Source organism: Protopterus annectens, chromosome 1.part0 (genome assembly GCF_019279795.1).
Source record: "Protopterus annectens isolate FY-2018-M chromosome 1.part0, PAN1.0, whole genome shotgun sequence".
Taxonomy (NCBI): Eukaryota; Metazoa; Chordata; order Ceratodontiformes; family Protopteridae; genus Protopterus; species Protopterus annectens.
Window position 1 is genome coordinate 1,801,824,074 of NC_056725.1, and position 18,119 is coordinate 1,801,842,192.

The 18,119-nt window shown below is 42.3% G+C and overlaps 1 protein-coding gene across 3 annotated transcripts in view; it reads right to left on the reverse strand.

The window, feature by feature from the left end:
- The window catches only part of UTRN (utrophin), a 4,744,936-nt gene that overhangs the window by 3,084,348 nt on the left and 1,642,469 nt on the right, over positions 1-18,119 (reverse strand). For all 3 annotated transcript variants that reach the window (XM_044069601.1, XM_044069592.1, XM_044069610.1), the window contains one exon: positions 871-1,083. In XM_044069601.1, the coding sequence (XP_043925536.1) occupies positions 871-1,083 (213 nt within the window). The remainder of the gene's footprint in view (positions 1-870; positions 1,084-18,119) is intronic.

Sequence of the window (18,119 nt, forward strand, 5' to 3'; positions counted from 1 at the left end):
AAAAGCCATCCTAGCTATGATACCCACAACTGTCAAATTAGAAAGTCTATTACTGACAGAAATCTCTACAGCAAGGCTCAACAGCATGATCCCTTACAGCAGCACACCCTTCGGTCTTCCTTTACAGAACATAAGGCAACTACCTCCAGTTTGCTATTCCAGATGTGCTGCCCTCACCTACCACACAGAAGCAAAAAGGTGCATTAACCACGGCACCTCAACATTATCCAAATTACTTTGCATCTCTGTCTGAACCTCACCCACTCCCACAACCTTACCACTTCGTAACTAATTACTGCAATGATATTCTCTAAAGAAATGGACCTAATCCCTCCAGCTTCTTCTCACACTACTTCATCAAAGTAGGGAATGCCTACAAGTACATAAGTTCCTCAAAACATTTCTTCTATCTCCTGATCCCCAACTAAAATCAACTTTTCTCCATCCTTGCTAAAGACAGTCTTGCTAATAACCTGCCTCCAAACTCAAAATATGACTGTCTAGAACTTTTTAGGAACACCTGAAGGTCATTCTCTATGGCCTCAAACGCCTTCAAAGTCAGGTAATTCATTTTAATAACCACACAGCAGGTGCTGCCTTCTTGACCATCCGTACCCATCAGCCACATCTGAAGACTTTTCCCTGCTGGTAATGTACAGAAGGCCTTTTTCTTTAACCTGACAGCTACAACAGACATTAAAAGAATTCATTCTGCAGGCATCTCCTACTCACAAACAAAAGGTACTTCAACATGTTTCATGTTTAAACACTTTCACACTGGGGCACAGAAGCATTTGCTCAAATTCTCAGCTCATAAACACAACGGTTCTGACAAACACAAGAGAGATCAAGCACCAAACACTCCATTACCTGGAACTTTTCCAGCTGTGAAAGAATGTCTTCTAACTTCAGGATATTTTCACAGACTCTGCTGTTCAGCTTGGCCCATTTTACTTCAGTGTCATTGACCTCGGTCCTGTAAATTTTTGCCTTCTCAGAAGGTGCATGCTCCTCAAATCTCTTGGTATCAACAGCCAGCATTTCCATGACTGAATTCTTCTTCTCCAGAGAATCATGCAAAGCCTGGGATAAAAACAAAAACCCATATGAAATCACAGCTAACAGTGTACATGAAGTGAAAGACACGAGTTAAGTAATGTTCCACGGCTTTCAGGGATTAGATGGTTGCAGTAATGATCTGTTGATGTCATAACCCGGCTACAAATGGCACCTACTCAAATACTTAAGATCATCATCATCAGTTAAGGGTCAATGACACTTTACTATTCTTAGCAACATACATTAACAATTCACGTAATAGAGCATTATTAATGATGCTTAAGAAAAAAAACAGTGCACTTAAACAGATGCATCAAATTCAGGAAAACTAAGGAAATCCACATGAAGAGATCACCAACTAATGCAGGAGGGAGAGAGAGAAAAACCATGGGCACAAAATAAAATAATTTACTTAGATAAGGTACAGCAAGGGTGACATACATCAGCTTTTATAGCCTTAACATACAGTAAAAACTGCTGACAGAAAACTTGCATACACACATTACACAGAGTGTGTGTGTGATATATAGGTTCATAGGTTGGTACTAGGCCATCAGCCCTAGGGCCTATACAAGCCTAGCCATAACAGTTCCCTGGCTATTTCTTCCCACACTATTTACTTCCCTGGACCCCTGTCTAGCAGGGAAACTCATGTGATCCCCGGGGTGAAATTCCTTTCTCCCATTCAATTGTCAAGGTTCCTTTTGAAGAGGGCCAAACAGGCACTCTGACATGTATGGGCAATCTATTCCAGAGTCTGGGGAGTCCCTGGGTCAGGAACCTATCCCTCCAGCATGTTTTGTTTACTGTGATGACAAGGCTTAGATCCCTGGAGCGTGTGGCTCTGAGGGATTTGGATTTCTTTAAGTGTAGCATGTCCAACAGCTCTGGGTTTGACATGGCCTTGTATGTTAAGGCAGAGATCGCCTCTGAGTACACGATATGCGACAGAGTATAGCTGGAGTTTAAGGCGGTCAGCATAGGGCATCTGCTTTAGGCCTGTGATTCTTTTAGTGAGGTATTTCTGCAGCCTTTCCAGTTGTTGTAGATGTCTTGAGAGGTACATACCAAATGGGGCGTTGTATTCTATAATGTGTATAATGAGGGATGAGTACAGTGGGCCAATGACCTCCTTTTTTCTGGATGAAAAGCCCTTAGTGATGAGGTGTGCCACACAGAAGGATTTCCTGACTGTTGTGGCGATGTTATTGAAGGTGAGACCACTGTCCACCTGTGTCCCTAAGTCTCTTATCACACTTTCGATGTTTAGTGTACTGCCACCTATATGGTAATTCATGGGTACATGTTTTTTCCCAAAGGGGGGATAACTAAACATTTCTTGGCATTGAGCTTGAGCCCATGGCTCTGGCACCAAGCATCTGCTTCTGTAAGGCCCTTTTGTAGAGTATCCACATCACTTGGGGATTCAATAATATATATATATATATATATATATATATACATACACACACACACACACACACACACACACACACACACACACACACACACACACGTGTGTGGGTGGGGTTACATATTTGCATATTTACATAAACACATATATAAATATATATGTGTAAAATTTCCGTAACATGTACATGTATGTGTATATAGATATATATATTTATATACACACATATATAAACAAATATAAGAATATATGCATGGATATACAATAATGTGCGTCTGGCAGCAGTTACTACTGTTGAACGGCACATATGTTGACACTACGTTTCTCAATCAGAACTGGTTGCCTCTCACTTCACTTACTGCTGCGGTACTTTTTGTACTACTATCCCCCTGTTGGACCCATGTTAAAGCCCATTTTGGAGACTTGGTGAGGTGTGAGTCGGTGGAAAAGGGTCAGTACGCATTATGTTGATATTTGAGATCCATTACCAATTATAATATCAACACACTCCATTAAACACACACAATATATGTGTTTTTTTTCTGTTCAATGTTTCTTATTTTATTTAACTGGGCAAGTCCACCTAATACATGTGCCCCTTTTCCAGTGGATGACCCAGGAGCACTGTCTGATTAAGTGACTTGCTCAAGGGTATAACAAATGGAGGCATCCAAGTAGTAAAACAAATAGCTTGGTATAAATGTATATATTTAAATATTAATTTTACCTGATAATTTCACTTGCATCAACAATGTCCCCTGTGCAAAATTTAACTGCAGGTGAGAACGATCCACACACTCCATGATTATGTGAGCTATTGCCAGCTATGCCAGGAGAAGCAGGGCAGTGAATATGCAACATATCAACACAGCTAACTGGAAATTTATAAAGAATTGTGTGTCATTTGTATATCAAATTGATTTGTACAGATGCTTGTGTTGAAAATGTATTTGTAAAGCTGCTTGTGTTAAAAATGTATCAACAGTGTTCCCTAGTGAGAAGGGAAGAAATGTACATGCATTATTGTAACTATTTAAATGTATATATTGTAACAGAGGACGTAATATTAAGGGAAAAGGTTAATCTCAAGCCACCTGACTGAGAAATAGTAAGAAAATTAAATTACTGCGACTATGCCATAAAGATGTGACCTCAGATTTTGAATGAAGCCAGTGACACTAAGTCTGTAAGAAGCATGGTTTGTTAGTCTCTCTAGAAGGAGTAGAAGTTTGTAATTGTTATATGACTTCCAGAAGCTGCACCACATCTGAGCAATGCCCTTGTGTGTGTATTATTGACATGTAGGTGCTAAATCCTGCCAGTTTCTAGCAATGGGAACCAGAAATCAGATGACCAGATGCATGCAATGTCATTCTGTACAGAAATAATGTTTTTAATATTAGGTGAGACAGAAGTCTCAGAGCAGTCTGTTTCTTGGAACTTGACATAGAATAATCACTCACCCAAGTAACAAGAGAATAATAATTTTTTTAGGTCAGTCAAGAAAATATAGTTAGATTAGTTAAGTATTGTTTTTCTGTAACTTTGTGAACCTGTCCACCTGTCCTATTTTTAGTATTTCCTGTGGCTGAAACTGGTGTTTATTGTAAATAGATATTTAGTATTGTCATGTTCTTTTATTATTTATTATTAAATATATTTAAACTTTTCATCATGGCTGGTCCTTTAGAGAATATTTTAACCTTTGAGAGTACTCGCATCTGTTTGGTGACTCCTGAAAGGCTTAATGCATTGGTCAAACTACCAGTCGTATTAATATTAATTTCACTCATTATAATTGGGTACCCTTGCAACAAGCCTTAGAGTATCTGGCTTGGGAGTGTCCAGTAACTACTTTATATTCTGGGCAGAAGGGGGCATAGCTAGTAAACCTGTGCCAGCCTTTCCCGGGTGTGTGTGTGTGTGTGTGTGTGTGTGTGTGTGTGTGTGTAAATCAAATATCAAACTGTGTGTCAGCTGCTTGGGGGCAGGGACATGAATCACTGGTTTCACAGAGAGGGTGCTGGAGGACTTGGCTTGGACACTTGGCTCAGGATTTAACAGCTGTGCCAAGGGGCAGCCTTATTGGGGACCTGAGGAGCGACAGAGAGAGGAAACACAGACCCTCGGACTGAGTGTGTTCCCTGTGTGCTCTTAAGGGAAATTGTGCTTGATGCAGAGAATTGCATCTGTAAATACCGGGTGTATCCATTTTTGTTCCAAGTGAATGTCCCTCTCCAGTGCCAGTGGTGAGAATTCAGGCTCCTTGACTAGTGGCCCAGAAAGGGGATGTCAGACACTCCAACACAGAAAACTAATAATTCTGCAATTAGAAAATATCATAGTTACAACTGTCCCTCACCTGCTGATCATCAAGCCTGCCCTACTGGACTTGAGACCAATCGTTCCCTAGCAGGGAGAGATCTCCAGATCCTCCAGGGAGACAGCTACAGAGGGGGGCAATCATTCAGGTAGGCAATAGGAAGTCTGTGCTCTTACATTGTAACTGCAGGGATGCAAGCAAGTCCCTAACTCCATCCCTTGGAAGGAGAATGGGCTACTCATATCACCACAGGGACTCAATGCCTTTCCTGGATAATGCATAATTCCATGCAACAATACTAAGAACTACCATCAGGCAGTAGCTTGGTCAGCCCTAAGCTCACCCTAGGATATACAATGCAATGCAATACCACCCTTCTGGCAGATTATGACTACATCTATCCAATGCTACCCTTCCCTCTTCCTCATGAAGGCCATGTCCATTCTCCCCTGACAACACCAAGTCCCCAGGTTATTAATTAAACCTGGGTCACTTAGGTCACAGTCTGGGCTTTACCTCTCTAAGCCAGCAGTGAGTAGCTAAAAGCATGACCATTAAAACAAGGGGATTAGTACAGTTTAACATAAAAAAAATGATGATCAACAAAGCCATGAAGCCAATTAAACCAATCGTTAACTCAGCTCTTTCCAGACTGTAACTGCTTTAGACAGCCTTAACTGCTTTAGACGGCCTTAACATTTAAGATCACGGCATACAACTCACTAACACTATCAGAGAGTCACCTTAAAGCAAAAGGAATGACTTTTGAATGAAGCAAAACTTTTAAGTTAACTTCTGAAATGTTAAAAAGACAGAAAGATACAGTCTACCACCTTGATAAATGTAGTACACAGTCCCACACATGGGTTGAAGGCACAACTTTCTAGTACTCTGTCCAGACTTAGGATGACTCATACAAATGGCCTGTGCTAATGTCAGACCACGCTGTTCCTTGTCCTTTCCTTTTACATCCCATTAAATGATGTACAAACACTGAAATGTAAATATCACTGTTTACCAGTGCTTGGAACTGTTGCTCTTGAAGAGGCTTCTTCATGGGGTGCTAAGTCATTTGTTTCATGTGCCAAGTACATAGTAGCTGTGTACATTAATTATACCAGCTTCCATTTCTGCTAAGAATAAAGTGAAGTTATTTCTTCTTTTTTTAACATTCTGCATAACTGTAGTATTAGTCACTGCAGAGTCTACACAGAGTGTCATCAGTTTATCATCAAGGTTGCAGCAGTCAAACATCCCACACTGTCCTAACATTTAGCAACGCATTGTTCTTATCAGCTACTGTAGATATTACGTCTCCTCTATGACACCTCGTTTGCTGTATGTAGTTGCAACTGACACCTGTCATTGGCACTATGAGGGCTGCATATGTGCCTGTAGCTGAAGAGACAGTCTGGGCTGTGTATGTGACTGTAGCTAAAGAGATAGTCTGGAACACAAGGTGCATCACTTTGTTGATCATGCTCCCTACTCCGCAGTTGTAGCACAGAGTGATTCAGGAATGTTACAGCCTTCACTGCCATGACCGCTAAATAGGGAACATTAACATACCACAGCAATTAAAAAATCTAAAGGTGCAGAAACTTCCACAAGCTGGAGTTATTGGTATCACTGGTGTCAGTGGGGCATACTAGTGTGTGCTTGTCAAACAACTGTCGTACCTTGTGTATAAAAGCAATAAGGAACCTGTACTTAATGTATATTTAACACATTTTAGGGTCCCTTTCTCATTATTCTTTCTACACTATTGCTTAGCTGTGGACTGCAGAGTACAACATCAGAATATAGTGAAGAACCTCAATCATGTCTTAGGTGCTGCTAGTCTGTACTTGCAGCTACATTACCTTTAGTTGCAAATACATAGTGCACTGCCACTGAACTGTAATACATGAAGTGGTTCATTTATATACACACAGCCTACCTGGCCTAACTCGCTCACACAGCTGTGCATGCACATAGGTCATAGCAAAAAGCAGATTTCTTAAACTGTAGGGCTGTGTTTCATGATTCTTTCACTATCAGCCCTGTGAACCACAGTCTACATTTACGAATACTGCTCAGAATTTAGAAACTGATAAAATAAAACTGACTGACCATATTATCACTAACACAGAACAATTCACAGCCATTTTAGTCTCCACATCTTCAAGGCCTTTGACCTATCTGACCACGTATTTCTTCTGTGTCCCCATAGGTTTTGATAACTGTTTTGAACTTTTTCGACATCACATAAATCAGTCACAGAAGCAAGTTAACCGTGCCTTAAAGACCAACTGTTAAGCCTCTACTATTGTAATAAACAATGCTGGTTAAGTAGTTAATCACTACTAGCTAAATACTGCAGGACACAAACACAGGCTTCCTAAAACTAGCTACAGCCTTGAATTCCCTATTATGTGGATGGTTAGCAAGGATAGCTCTACTTAGGAACTCCTTGGAGAAAACAGGCCTGGATTTAAAGGTTTCTGACCAGACAGCCCAATCCCTAGACATGTAAAAGATCCTATTTGCCTACTTTGGGAATGAAGCTACTTTGCCCAAGTTGGCTCAGGTTACCTTGATGGCATCCTTCGATATGTCCAATGAGGGAAGGACAACCCTTGAAGACTGGCAAGCATATCTACATAGCTGCTGCATTATCCTGTGAGGGACTGGTATAGGATCTACTGGACAGCCTCTTCTTCCTGAATTAAGTGGAGAAACTCTGGGGAAGTAGTGCATACTTCCTCATCCAAATCCATCACTAAGGACACTGGTGTGGTCCACATGGTCTTCTTGTAAGCTTGCATGGGCCTTTTAGTGGCTTTGTGAGGTAGGGTAAGCAGTGGCAGGCTTCTAGGGGAGTGCCCTGTAGTACTGACAACTCCACAAATCAAATTAACCACACCTTGGGTTTAAAATTCTGTTGCACTGGTAAATGAGGGTCTAAGGACATCTGCAATGGGAGTGTTGGTACCAGATGAAATGAAATTGGTTCAATTGACATTAAGACAAAGTCTGCACACAGACTAAACTGGTCCACTAACACCAATATCAGAGAACAAATACTAAATTGGGTCATGCCTTGAAGTTGGAAGGGGAGCTATTGGAGACATCAATGTTGGGACAGGTTGAAAAAACAATAAAACAAACAGCAGATACGTTTTACTAATTTAATAAAAAAAATCATAAAACAGTACAAAGCTTTCGGGTTTCCCCTTCATCGGTGTGGACAGGTTGAAAAAGTCAGAACCAGCCACAGACTCAGAATACTACGAGTCCAGTATGATGCTAAATAAATGGCACATACTGAGTAACTGGTGTCATCTGTTCCAACTCAAATGGCAGAAAAAGAAATGCCTTTCCAAGCATCACTGACATTGTGTGCCTGGGGATGGGCACAGCAGACATGAAGATACAGCGGAGAGGCTTGCAGAGGTGAGTGGCAAAGTAAACGTGATTTGAATGAGCTCGCCTGGCACCTAGGGAGACTAAGCTGCCTGCACCTTCAATTTCTGCTTGTAAACAGCATGAACTAGCTTTTTGTAGTCAAACTCCAAAAGGAAGGTAGTTTGTGGTGAAGGTGACTTTAGTGGAGGGACATGCTCAAGGGACTTGAGCACCAAGTGTGACAGACCATCTCCATTTTGTCCCAAGATGTAGAGGTGCAGGGCTAGGTCTGCACATCCACTTGTGAAGATGATGATGCTACATGGCCCTTAGTAGATGGGACTTTCTTGCTCATGACCACTTTTAACTTCATTTGTTGGTCTTAAGGATTTAGATTTGCCCCAAGCTGAGGACTAGTGTCACAATCAGAATACCTAACAAGCTACATCTTTCTCCAGACTAAGAGCCTGCTTCATTAAGAAGCTCAAACTTCTCCCATCACTTTAACATCACAGTGTAAAATTCTAGGCAAATGGGCATTGATGCGTTAAATTGGTGCGTCTATTGCTTGTTAAAATAATTGCATCACAGGCACAACGGGTTTAAAAGTGGGTTTGGTGTGGCAAGATGTGAAACTGGCTTTAGGCCAGTATACAGACTAAGGAAGGGGAACCTACAAAATTTAAGAAAAAAACAGCAGATAAACTGGTAAGTAAGTTTTTGAATACTGGCCTGTTTAATGAAATTGAAGGAAAAGTATCGAAGTAAATTAAAAGTGGTCAACAAAACAACTTGCCAGTGCTGTGAAGTACAATCCAAATCTCTCTCTTCATAACCCACACAATCATGCAGCAATGAAGTGCTGGGTGCCTGGATGAAGAAAACCATGAGGAGAGTGGCAAGGCAGCCTGAAAGGCCCCAAGTGCCTGGCAGATGTAATGCCTGTGGCATACAGTCCTAATGGTTACCAAAGATTAACCACCTTTTAATCACCAACATATTCAACAATGGTGTCAACCTGGTCTGAAGGTCAGCTATAACAAATAGCTTATTGCACACAGGCCCTGCTTCAAATTCTGAGTTTCTGGACCAGTTCCATCTATTTTAAAATCAGGAAGGCTTTCAACTAAACTCCTGTGATTCGTCCGGAGATCACCCCAATAGAAAATGGTCCACATTTTGACTTAAATGTACAAACTAAAGGTAAAGGCATCACAAACCATGCCAAAGATCCAGAACTAGCTATGGGTGCTTCTTATCTGAGCTGTCAGCTAAGTCTGGAACCCTGTCAGGGACTACCATGCTGACTAAGGCATACTTTACAATCTGGAGAAGATGAGGGTCCAAATGTTTGCACTTGGTTCTGGGAGGTCAAGATGATCTTCCATTTCCTGTGAACACTTTTTCACCAAATTTTCTAAAGAGGTTAGTAAAGATGAAAACTGCAGATGGAACAGAATTATCATTATTTATATTTATCTGTTTATCAGGTACTGCACTGGTCTCAATGGACTATTTGCAAGCACAGTCTGGGTGAATAGAATCACATAACCTTCTCTGAGGAGGACTCAGAGGAGACTTGGTCAACAACTTGCACCTCATCTCTTCTGTTTCTGAGACAACCTTGGACTCAGTGAAATATGGGGACTCATTCATTCTGGAAAATTCTTTCATAAAATGCTCTATGCAATAATCCAATCTCCTCTTTGGCCTTGGCTGAGAACCCATTTTTTTTGACAAAATGTTAAGTGTTTTATTCAGTTTTGGGAAGAGAGACCACCAAGAGTGGTAGAACACTCTGAATGAACAAGTGATCACAACTGAAGTGAACCCCTACAAATTCCCCCAAAATGGTTAACAAAAAGCACTGAACAGGATTTCTAATTTGGCTGCACACTGACCAACAGCTTAATTTTAGCTCTCCCAGTATGAAAGAAGACTAAGAAATAAGAGCTAGTAATTCTGCCAACCCGAGTAAAATTTAGCTACTAGCTTTTAAGTACAGTCTCTGGATGCCAGCAAAGAAGAAATTTAGAGGATCTGAAATAAAATCAGCTAGAAAAGGTGAAGAGAAACACATACAAAAATCCTGCATCGGTTCAGCAAAAAGTTGTTCAAGCTTCACCTCTAGTATAAAGAATAGCTTACGGTAATTTAGAGGAAAAAAATAAATCACATTTCCTCAGAGGTGATCAAAATAAATGAAACACTGAAGGAGTGTATCAACTGAAATACAAGGCTGGAAAAAAATTTAAGAAGCAACTAGCTATTCAAATGAATTGATAAAACTGCAAAAATCAGAGGTCAAAATGAAGAAAATGCTGGCCAAGTACGAGACTTTTCAAGAAGAGTTGCTTCAAAAAAATGGTAGCGCACACAGTGAATGTAGATGTCCTACTTCTCACTGTAGCAGTATTTTTTATACACGGTGTATCCTGCTGAGGATAACCTAATTTCCCATCCAGCATACCAAGGGATTTACACTTTCTCAGCACTATGCCTCGTATGTATGTTCTATGCTCACGATGCAAGTTTCATATGTGATGTATGGAGGCCTAATCTTCAGAACTGAAGTGCCTCAGGAGAACCAGAGCAACCCCAGACAAACAACATGCCCATCCAGGAAAGGAAACAGAAGGAGATAAGGATGAAAGAAAACCCTCAGCTGAAAGTAGGGCAACAGAACAATAAAAAGGTGGTAGGAGGGAGGGAACTACTGCTGCAAAAGTAAGAATTAGGACATCTACTGTTACGGTAAGATCTTGCACACCTGTACTATGTCCTTCCTTATCATTGTTGCAGTATTCTTTATAAATGGGACAGTACAAAAGCTACCTGAAAGTATGGGAGGAGAAGGCAGAGAACAGCCCTTCACAAACCCATGAAGGGATAGCCATCGCAAATCTAGCTCTGGCCCTGGAAATGACATCCAACTTACAATGTTTGGAAAAAGTGTGGAGAGAAGGCCAAGTAGCAGCTTCAAACCTGGCTTTAGTATTCAGACCCTTGAAAAAAACAACAGAAGAGGCTACTGTTCTGGTAGTATGAGTATGAACACAACAGGAAAGCTGCTTGCCATGAAAATTATAATAAAAGAAATGACTTTAGAGATCCAAGAGGAGGTGGTTTACTTAGACACTGCCAAACTCAATTTCCTGGCATGACAGGAAACAAAAACGTGTTCAGATTTTCTGATGCATTTTTTTCCTTATCCAAGTAATACCTCAGCTGCTTATGTAAATCCAAGGTGCGTGGTACCTTCTCACTAGCAAACTGTGGTGAAGGAAAAAAGGAGGGAAGATGAATAGACTGATTCAAGGACAAATCATTAACCACACTAGGTATGAAAGGAGAATTAGTGCAAACACCCAGTTCTGTTCTTGCAAAAAAAAAAAAAAGAGGAGAAAACACCATGAGGGCTTTGAGTTCAGAAATTCTCCCAGCAGAAGAAAGAAACACCAACAACTATCTTCCAAGTACAATGTTGCAGGGAAGAAAATCCAGGCTCAAAAGGGGACCAAGTCAATTTGTCAAGAACAAAATTAAAGTCCCAAGGAGGAATAGGCTTTCTTGGGGGACTGATATGAAGGATGCCTTTTAGGAAAGTACAGTTTTGTACCTACCATAAATGTAGATGTTAGAGTGTTCACGCTGCTGCAGTCATCACACTTGGGTTATCTGCCGTCAGGCGGTCCCGCAGTCCGCCTGAGTTCCAAAGTCTTGGTCCGGCGTCAGTTGCGGTCGCTTCTTCCCCGACGTCAGTGCGACAGGGGTATAAAAGAGGCAGCCGATGCCATTCTCTTCAGTTTTTCTTGCCCCAGATGTCAGGTGCCCCCAAATAGGAAGGCAATACATAATCCTAAGTAAAATACATAAGTAGAAAACAATAGCTACAGCTGTAAGCAAATACACCATATAGAAATGCATCATACAGATTGTATAAAAAGGGAGGTATAGATAAAACCCAGGTAAGAAGAGGGGATGGTGGGAGGGTAACCTGGACTGCAGCAGTGTGAACACTCGAACATCTACATTTATGGTAGGTACAAAACTGTACTATGTTCATCGTGTTACACTGCTGCAGTCATCACACACGGGTTGAATCCCAAAGCTAAGGCTGGGCGGTTGGTACTAAACAGGGTTTGGAGAAGCTAGTAGGCCCTGCAGAACTGTAGTGGCAAAGCCAGCTCTGGTTTTTGAGTATAGAGGTAAGTGGTAGTGCTTGGTGAAAGTGTGCACTGAACTCCAAATTGCAGCCTCCAAGATATCCTTGGTTGGTACCCCTCTGAGGAAGGCTGCTGATGTTGCTGTAGCCCTGGTGGAATGGGGCCTAATGTTACCAGGTACAGGTTACCCATGGTGTGTGTAGCAGAAACGGATACAATGTCCTATCCATTTTGAAATGGTCTGTTTTGAGATAGCCTTTCCTTGTGATCCTGCAGCATAGGATACAAAGAGTTGGTCAGATTTTCTGAAAGCCTTAGTTTTATCCAAGTAGAAACGTAATTGCCTGTGAATGTCCAAAGAGTGTAGGAGCCTTTCCCCTTTACTCTGGGGGTTTGGATAAAAGGTGGGTAAATGAATGGTTTGGTTTAGGGCCACACTGGATACCACCTTTGGCATAAAGGAAGGGTTAGTTCGTAAAGAGACTCTGTCTTGATGAAAAATTATGAAAGGCTCCACTGCCATTACGGCCTGTAGCTGTGAGACTCTTCGTGCTGAAGTTATTGCTAGCAGCAGGGCAGTTTTCCATGATAAAAATTGTAAATCGGCTGAAAAAGCTGGTTCGAAGGGTGGTAGTGTAAGTTTTTCCAAAACAAAATTGAGGTCCCAAGTTGGTGTTGGTGCTCCCCGGGGCGGTCTTATGTTCTTAGCCCCTCTGAGGTACTGTCTTAGTAATGGATGTGAAAATATAGGAGGATCCGTGTTGTAATGAGATGAAATAGCTGAAGCGTGGATCTTAATAGATGAAAAGGAAAGGCTTTGTGCAACATCTCAGTTAAATATTGCAGAATCTGAGGAATATTTCGGACAAGAGGATTTTGGTCTTTAGCCTGGTTCCAGGCGCAGAATCTTTTCCATTTGTCTGAGTAGGTTTTCCTGGTGCTGGGTCTCCTGGCCTCCAGAATGACATCCAGCTTTAGAGAGAAGTGTTGACTGGTTGTTTAGGTAATCTGCCATGCAGCCAGATTTAAAGTCTTGAGCTGGCTGTATAGAATCTGATTGTTTTGCTGAGTCAGCAGGTGAGGAATTTGAGGTAAAATCCATGGTGGGCCTCGAGAGCCATGTTCCTTAATATTGGATACTAGTGTTGGCGTGGCCAGTCTGGAGCAATGAGTACCATTTGTGGCCTCTCTAATCTGGCTTTCAGGAGCACATTTGCCAGAAGAGGCAGTGGAGGAAAGGCATACACTGTTAATGCTTTCCAACTGAATGAGAGGGCATCCACTTTCCAAGCTAGTGTGTGGTATTGTCCTTGTGCAAAATTTCTGTAGTTGGTAGTTTTGGGGGGAGGCAAACAGATCTATGTCTGGGCTCCCCCATTTTTGAGTTATCATTGTGAATACTTGTGGATCTAGTTTCCACTCATGAGGATCCATGATATTTCTGCTTAGTTCGTCTGCCAATGTAATTTTCTTTCCTGGCAGGAATTGTGCTTGTAGTTGAACTTGGTAGGTCAGTGCTGTGTTCTACAAGGTCATTGCTTGCCTGCAAAGGGGGTAGGAAAGGGTGGTGTTGTCCATCTTTATTAGTTGCTGTCCTGGATGTAGGAGGTCCTTGAAAGCTGTTAGGGCATTTTGTACAGCTAGCATCCCTTTTTGATTGATGTGGAGATGCATTTGATCTGCAGACCATTTGCACTGAATACACTGTCCTGCCATGTGTGCTCCCCAGGCATAATCCGATGCATCTGTTATTGTTTGCCTGGCTGTGGGTAAGGTGAAAGGCTGACCCTTGTTCAGGTGACATGCCTGAGCCCACCATAGAAACTCCTGTTGAAGGCAGGGAATGAGTGGTATTACTGTTTCCAAGCTGTGGCTGTGTTGAGTCCGTACGCTTTTCAGGTACCATTGTAATTTCCTCATATGCAGTTTGGCATACGGAATTAGTAGTATGCAAGATGCCATGAATCCCAAGGCCTGTAGAATTTTTCTTGCAGGGAGTTGGGTCTTTGTTGCCATCATTTTGAAGTATTGAGTCAGTTTGTCCTTGCTTGTCTGACGTGAGATAAGCTATCTGGGCCGTTGTATTTAAGCTGGCACCCAGGAATATTATGTCTTGTGAGGGCACTAGTTTTGACTTCTTTTCGTTTACTGTGTACCCTAGGCAACTTAGTAGGTTTTTTACAAACGCCATATGTTTTAAAGGAATGTCCTTGCTTTCTGCTTGAATAAGGCAGTCGTCCAAGTAGGGATATATTTGAATTCCTCTTTGTCTGCAGTATGCAATTACTGGTGCCAGGCATTTTGTGAAGACCCTGGGCACAGTAGATAAGCCAAAGGGCAGTGCAGAGAATTGGTAATGAGTTGAACCTGCTATAAATCGGAGGTATCTTCTGCAATTTTGTCTGATAGGGACATGCAAGTATGCCTCCTTGAGGTCCAACGTTACTAGCCAAGCCTTCTTGCCCAGCATGGGAAGAAGTTGCTGTAGTGTGAGCATCTTGAATTTGGGTATTTCCAGGTATGTGTTTAGAACTGAAAGGTCCAGAATGGGTCTCCAGGCTTTGCCCTTTCGGGGAACCAGAAAGAGTCTTGAGTAAAATCCTTGTCCTTGCTCCTGTGTAGGAACCTGTTGAATGGCTCTCATGTCCATGAGTGCTGTAATTTGTCTTTGAGCCTCTGGCCCATTGATTTGGTGGCAGGTTTGGCATTCCTTTTATCCTTGGTAAAGTGTGAAAGTGGAATCTGTATCCTTGAGATACAATATTTAGGACCCATTTGTCTTTTGTGATGATGTGCCAATTGCCTGCAAAAAGTGCAAGTTTTCCTCCCAAGGGAGCTGCCAAGAGGGATTTGCTTGGCAGCCTGAGGGGTAAGTCATTGTGATTGTCTTCTGAAAGCTTGAGACCTGTCTTCTCCTCCTTTCTGGGTTATGGCACCCCATTGTCGAGGCTTGTAAGAGCTTTGTGGCTGACCTCTGCCCCTTGGGCATCTGTATTCGCCCCTCTGTGGTCTGGCAGAAGTTGGAAAGGACCAGTTTTTGGTTGGCCAATTTCTGATGAAACGAGGGGATTGAACCTGTAAAAAAAATCCTTGACAGTCTGCACAGATTTTGCCTTATCCTCCATTTTCTTTAAAACCTCTTCTGCTTTCACACCAAATAAAACATCCTGCTGTAAAGGTGCATCCAATAACTTTGCTTTAACATGATCAGGTAAAGTTTGTTCTTTTAACCAAGCATGCCTACGAATAACAAACCCTGTTACTGCTGCTCTACAAGAAGCTTCCAATGAATCAAATCCACATTGCAAAGTATGTTTTCCCACTTGTTCAGCTGCATGCAACAAATCTTGTTATTTCCTTGTAATCAGGCTGCTCTGTATGTGTGATCATTTTTTTGTTTTAATTGAGACATCAAATACTGTTGATATTTCAGCATGTGAAACTGGCAATTTAAGGCCCTCATAGCTAGAGTAGCTGAGGTATATACTTTCTTTCCCCATCTGTCTAGTGCTCTAGAATCCCTTTAAGAGGGTATAGAATTTTTAGCAATAGAGGCCTTAACCCCTTTGGGACCCTGGGAAATGGTTTCTGGGTCAGCAACAGGGCTTTAATATAGGAATTTGTTGGCTGGTGCAGGAGGTAATGAATCTGGGTTAAGGCTAGATTCTGAATAAACATCATCCACAATGTCTAACAGGTGGAATAGCAAGGGGTCTGTGCTGGGGTAGTAAAAAGAACTCTCTGAGCCTTTTTTTAGAATCAGAGTAATCCTGGCCTTCCCAGTGGAAATGTTCCCTCATGGTATGTAAAGTTTCCCCAAAAGAGTAGTCTTCTGGGGGAGATGCTGAAGGAATAGACTCTTTAGCATCAGAGTCTTCATAAGGGGGAAAAGAGTATTCCTGTTCCTCAGAAGAATCTGAGGAAATGGAAACCTGGTCAGACGAAGCGTAGTCCTCCTCCTGTCTAGGCCTTTTGTCAGGAGGGGGATGGGAACCCCTGATTAGGATAATTAAGTCTTCAGACATCTTAAGCATCTGTTTCTTAGGCATGGGGCCTTGTACTGGAGACTGATGTACAGGCTTCCTTACTTTTAAAGGAGTTTTCAGCTTTGCATAGCATTTTATAGTAAGTGTAGTTGGTCTGAAGACACCTTCAGCAACTGAAGGCCTTTCAACTACACTGGAATCCCCTTCAGCCATGGAGTCGGAAAGGCCTAAAGATAAAGGCTCTGGAGGCCCAGCAATCTCCGCTTGGGAGTCAGATGCAGCCTGGGGTTCTAAATCAGCGGCCGTCAGGGGCTGCGTAGGTGCCTCACTGAAAAACGGAGAACTGAAAACTGGCCTAGCAGAGGCCTCGGTGTCTGGTTTGGGTCTCGGCTGCCTGTCCTTATCTTTGTGCTTTTTATGCATCCCGGTCGTCGGTTGCTCCGACGGCATGATGTAATTAAATTTTCTACCAAAATAATGTCGGGCGAAATCACGACGTTTAATAGTTCATTTGTTAAACCTAGCACAAAACCGACAACCTATGACGTCGTGGTCTGAGCCTAGGCAAGGAATACAATAAGAATGAAAATCCTTATGAGGTATTTGCTTCCCACAAGAAATGCAATTATTAACCTTTTCTGACATCGGTCTGAGGCAAGAAGAGATTCCCCAATGGGGTACTTGGCTTTACTGAAGACTTCGGTTTGAAATTCGATTTGAAAATCTCAGGAGTCGGCCGACCGGCACTTGCGAACTGCTTCTGCTTTGGACACCGCGTGGCAAGAAAGACTGAAGAAAATGGCGTCAGCTGCCTCTTTTATACCCCTGTCGCACTGACGTCAGGGAAGAAGCAACCGCAACCGATGCCGGACCAAGACTTTGGAACTCAGGCCGGCTGCGGGACTGCCCAACAGCAGATAACCCAAGTGTGATGACTGCAGCAGTGTAACACGATGAACATCTGTTTGATCTCAAAATGAGAAGTAAAAGGTGGACAGCTAAAACTGGCTGACAAATTAGCTTTAACAGAAGGATACGACAACCCAGTATTGAACAATTCACACACACAATAAAGGACAAGGATCCCCACAGAGAAAGGGTCCTGGTCATGCCTAAGACCTCAAATAGAAAATCTATTCCATTTAGCCACATAGAACTTTCTAGCAGTGTTTTTTTCCCCACTGGCATCCTGCAAAATCCGAAGTATATCTTCAGAAAACTGATGACTAAAAGGAATCAAAGCCCTATCACCTGAAGTGTCAGCTGAAGTATGGACAAGTGAGGGTGAATGACAGACCCCCTTTGTCTCGTGTAAGATCATCCATCCTGTGAGGTAACTTGTGATGATTGCTCCTGGCCAAGTGAACGAGGAGGAACCAGTACTATCTGGGCCAAAAGTGAGTCACCAGCAAGATTTTGTGCATCTCACATGATCTTGTGCAAGACCCTGAAAAGTAAAGGAGGAAGAAAAAAATACGCGTAGAGGAACATTCTCTTCCAAGACAGAGACATGGCATCCACTTTCGAAGCCAATGGACTTGGCACTCTGGAACAGAACCAAGGAAGTTGTCTGTTCACAGAGGAGGCAAAAAGATCTACCAGAGGAGTACTCCACATTGTACAATATCCAGAAACACGTCTCTGTGAAGCATCCATTTGTGAGGATTAGTACTGGACCTGCTCAGAGTGCCACTAGACAGTGCTCTGAAGGGGTGAAAACCTCTTGAAGAACCAAGTGATGGCAGGCTGCAAAATCCCAAGCCTGAACAGCCAGCCTGCAAAGAAGG